Here is a 5008-nt window from a genome sequence, read left to right on the forward strand (position 1 = left end):
ACCTATAAAGGGGTTCCAAGGAGTGGCTAGTGAGTTTGAACTTCTGATCTTGGAGTTTAGACCAACTTTGCAGTCCAGTGCATTATCCTGCAGTGCTGCTCCAGAACTCCAAGACTAAGGTTAAGGCTAGAAGAGGCATATTAAACAATTCACTGTACCATACTCTTATTTATTATATGTTCACATTATGGAATCAGAATAGCATAATATGGGTTTTCTTTTTCCCAGGATTGATCTTTTCAAATGGCCAGGAATGGAAGGAGCAAAGAAGATTTGTCCTGACAACACTAAGAAATTTTGGTTTAGGAAAGAAGAGCTTAGAAGAACGGATTCAGGAGGAGGCCTACTACCTCAGTGAGGCAATAGAGGAGATGAAAGGTGAGACTTTAATAGGACAAGGGCTAGAGTTTATGGATCATTCATTCATTGAACAGATACTTCACTGTCTACATTCCTTTCGTATGCATGGCACTGTGCTAGACACTAAAGCTGTAAGAGTGAACAAATAACCATGTCTCTTATCCTCGCAGAATTCATTGCAAGGGGACAGGCATTAAACATATTACTGAATTTAAATCCTAGCCAGAAATTTGACTCCACAAGCATTGTTTGAGTGCTTGCTATATATATAGCAGATCCTGTGCAGGGCATTGTGGCTAGCGTTTCATGTATGTTATATTATGTAAAGTAGTGTTTCCTTAGACAACAGAAACAAACCAATCTGAAGGCTCCATCTCTTCCTCACTGCTCCAGGGCAGCCTTTTGACCCTCACTTCAAGATCAACAATGCTGTTTCTAATATCATATGCTCCATTACCTTTGGGGAGCGCTTTGAATACAAGGATGATCAGTTTCAGGAGCTGCTGAAGTTGGTGGATGAAGTCACATATCTGGAAGCTACAAAGTGGTGCCAGGTCAGTAAAAGTCTTTTCTAAATTTAACGAAAAGCCATCAAATGAGTGAGTGTAAGGAGTGAAACAATTGGATTAAACTGTTAATCACTGGCAACCCTATAGGAAATAGACTAGGACTGGGATTAATATTAGAATCAGTAAAACTGTTTGAGACTGTTCTAGCATCCAGGTAAGATCTAATGGCAGTTTGCACTAAGTAATGTGAACCGAGGCAAGCACTTGGAGTGCTGAAAAGTGGTTTGAGGCCAGACATATTTTGGATGTTGCCGTTGTTAGGTACCATCGAGTCAGTAACCACTCATAGTGATCCTGTACACAACTGAATGAAACACTGTCAGCTCCTGGAACAAACTTACAAGTGTTGCTATTTTGAGCCAACTGATACTGCCACTGTGCCAATCCATCTCATTGGGGGTGTTCCTTTTTCAGAGTGATAAGAGAAAAAGAGAAGTTCAGAATGACTTCAAGGTTTAAGTGTAAGCAAATAAAAGACAGAGAGATGAAAGGGAAGATTGTTTTTTGTTGTCTTAAAAATGCTGTCTCCATGACTGTTTTGTTTTTTTTCAACTAGGTTTACAATATGATTCCATCGATAATGAAATACCTTCCTGGACCTCACCAAAAACTCTTTGCAGGTTGGGAGAAACTGAAATTGTTTGTTTCTCATATGATTGAAAAACACAGGACAGATTGGGATCCTGCCAAACCGAGAGACTTTATTGACGCTTACCTCAAGGAAATGACAAAGGTGAGAAACTCAGAGCTGTTTCCTAAGCTTTGTTTTTTTTATAGCAAATGGGAGTGTACTTGTTTCCTGTTGTTTTCTATATTTCGTTGTCTGCTGTAATAAATTATTATAAATGTGGTGGCTTAAAACAACATAACCACATTCTCTTCTAGCTCTGAAGGTCAAATGTCTAAAATCACTTTCACTAGACAAAACTTCAAGGGTCAGTAGAGCTAGCTCCTTCTAGATGTTCTGGGAAGGTTTTGTTACCTTGCTTTTCCAGCTTTTAGAAACAACCTTCATTCCTGGATTCATTTCCCTTACTTCAACGTCAACAGCATAGCTTCTTCTCTGACCTTTGACTTCTGCTTCCTTCTGACCTTTTTCATCACTCTTGTACCGCTGTCCATTGTAACTTTGGACCTATGTGGGTAATTTAGTATACTAGCCTCATCTGTCTTTTCTCTAATCCCAAACTCATTGCCTTTGAGTGGACCCCCACTCATAGTGACCCTTTAGGACAGAGTAACATTGCTTCACAGATTTCCAAGACTGCAATCTTTACAGAAGCAGACTGCCACATCTTTCTCCTGCGGAGCTGATGGTGGGTTTGAACTTCCAGCCTTTTGGTTAGAAGTCTAGCACTTAAACACTATACCTCCAGGGCTCCTTCCCCTTTCTAAATGGCAACAGAGTCACAAAGTATGGTGCTGTAGGATCAGCACTGCATTGCAAATCACAAGGTTGTCAGTTCAAATCTACCAGGTGTTCCTTGGAAATCCTACACAGGATGCTATGAGTCTGAACTGACTCAATGACATCTTTGAAATTCATTATGCAGCCTACCACAGAGGAGTAAAAACAGGGGCACAGGTAGCGTAGTGGTTATGAGTCGGGCTGTGAACCACAAGGTCAACAGTTCGAAATTACCAGCTGCTCCACAGGAGAAAGATAAGGCTTTCTGCTCCCATAAAGATTTACAGCCTTGGAAACCCTGTACAGAGTCGCTATGAGTCAGAGCCAACTCCACGACACATAACAACAACAACAATTACAAGCGTATTGAAGGAGTCTTGCTTTTGCAGTGGGTTAAGCATTAAGTTGCTAAACTGCTAACAGTTACACTGGCAGTTTAGAACCACCAGCCAGCCACTCCTCAGGAGGAAAATGAGGCAGTCTGCTCCCAAAAAGATTGACAGTCTCTGAAATCCTAAAGATCAGTTGTTCCTTGTCCTGTAGGATTGCTGAATCAGAAGCAACTCAACAGCAGTGAGTTTATTACAGAGTATAGAAGTAGCACTAACTCAGGATTGATGATGCAATTAGAAATAAAGATAGGGGTCTAATAATAATTGTCTTCAGGTGATAGGAATACCTAAATCTGCCCTACCCCTACCCTCTACCCATATCTAAAGGAGCTGTACACAAAAGGAAATAAGAAATTGTGAATGAAAGCACTGCTTTAGTAATAGATGGGCTGTGCCCAATTATCTGTGAAGCCCTAGTACCACAATGCTTAAGCACTTGGCTGGTAACTAAAAAGTCAGAGGTTTAGACTCACCAGCAGCTCCTCAGGAGAAAACTGTGGTAGTCTGCTTCCATAGAGACTAAGGTCTTGGAAACCCTATGAAGCATTTCTACTCTGCCATTTAGGATCACTCTGAGTCAGAACCAATTCTGCAGCAATGGGCTCGGTTTTTTGGTGCTGAATTACATATTTCTATCAGTCCCCGTATCAGAGCACAATTGAAGTTGAATTGGACTTCATAGTTTAGTCCCAGGGCCTAGGTCAGACTTTTTCTTCCACCTAGCAGTTTGAACCTACCAGGTACTCTGCAGGAGAAACATGAGGCTTTCTGCTCCCGTAAAGGTTTACAGCCTGTTGAGGGTTGCTGTGGGTCGGAACCAATGCGACGCCACTTAACAACAACAACAACAACCAACACCTATATCATCTACTTAACTTTATAGAAAAGAAGCAGGAAGAAGGCCAAATTAGAGATACAGCTTTGGGCACTTAATGTATATGCCACTGAATCAGTGCTTTGATTTTTTCGGACTTCATATTAATGGTTGCTCTTCTGGGAGTGGACAGATGAGTAGATTTCCTTCCATCTCCTGCTTTATCTCTCACCTTCTTGGCATAGCATTAACAGAGACTTTTTCTTTTTTCTTAAAGAAAGAGACTACTAATCAGTGTTCAGGTATGGGACTACACATTAAGAGAAATGTCGACAAATGGAATGATCGAGAGGGAGATGATAGCATCATGAGGAATGGTTGATGGAATTAGAGAAGTTCCCTTAGAAAGAAAAGAAGCTTGGGGAGATATGAGAATTATTGTATAAAAGGGGAGTTGAGTTGACGTTTTCTGATAACAGTAAAACACATGTTGATTGTTTGCTGCGTTCCTGTTGCATCCTAGGCAATGGACATGACTTCAGAAGTTCTGTCCATTTTACAGAACAGGAAACAAGCACTGAGGATTAAGTAGACTGGCCTAAATCAGACAGCTAGTGAGGATGTGGCTGGTATTGGAACTCAAGTCTGTCTTTTTCACCTTTCATTCTTTCTCAACTATACTAATACTTCCTTCCCATATTATTTGTTGTTGTTGTTAAGTGCCATCCAACTCATAGTGACCCTCTAGGGTTTCTGAAGAACGGCTGGTGGGTTTGTACCACTGACCTTGTGGTTCAAACCGACCTTGAGGTCCAGTGCTTTATCTTACAGGGCCACACCAAGACTCCTCCCAAATTATAGGCGCAATAAAATAATTATATTGATTTTCATCTGCTGACATGCTAGAAAGTCCTAGATAACTTCAAGCATTTGGAACAGGATGATGCTAATGATAGTGCCACAATATCCTATGTCTCCTGAAGAAACCCAAGAGAAGATCATTTCTCCTAAAGACCTTTCTTTGCAAATTCCTTTCTCAGATGACATAACCCTGTGTTTTGTGCTAACTATGAATTCTCTGAAGAAATCGATAAACCTTGTTCTTTCTAGTATACAGGCAATACCACTTCAAGTTTCCATGAAGAAAACCTCGTCTGCAGCACCCTGGACCTCTTCTTTGCTGGAACAGAGACAACTTCTACAACTCTGCGCTGGGCTCTGCTTTATCTGACCATGTACCCAGAAATCCAAGGTGAGCATGTGGTTGAATGTGAATGTTGTTGTTGTAAGGTGCCATCGAGTCAGAACTGACTCATAGCGACCCCATGCACAGCAGAACGAAACAATGTCCGATCCTGAGCCAACCTCACTACCACTGCCACACTTGAGTCCATCAATGCTGCCACCTGGCCAGTCCAGCTTGTTGGGGGTCTTCCTCTTTTTCTTTGGCCCTCCACCTTACCCA

At 41.4% G+C, this 5008-nt stretch overlaps 1 protein-coding gene across 1 annotated transcript in view; it reads left to right on the top strand.

Moving 5' to 3' along the window:
• The window catches only part of LOC102817632 (cytochrome P450 2J2-like), a 56626-nt gene that overhangs the window by 28813 nt on the left and 22805 nt on the right, over window positions 1–5008 (top strand). Inside the window, exons 3-6 of the mRNA XM_006862484.1 lie at window positions 229–378; window positions 754–914; window positions 1486–1662; window positions 4654–4795. Of these exons, the coding sequence (XP_006862546.1) occupies window positions 229–378; window positions 754–914; window positions 1486–1662; window positions 4654–4795 (630 nt within the window). The remainder of the gene's footprint in view (window positions 1–228; window positions 379–753; window positions 915–1485; window positions 1663–4653; window positions 4796–5008) is intronic.

The sequence above is a fragment of the Chrysochloris asiatica genome, unplaced genomic scaffold, assembly GCF_000296735.1.
Source record: "Chrysochloris asiatica unplaced genomic scaffold, ChrAsi1.0 scaffold00048, whole genome shotgun sequence".
NCBI classification, from domain to species: Eukaryota; Metazoa; Chordata; class Mammalia; order Afrosoricida; family Chrysochloridae; genus Chrysochloris; species Chrysochloris asiatica.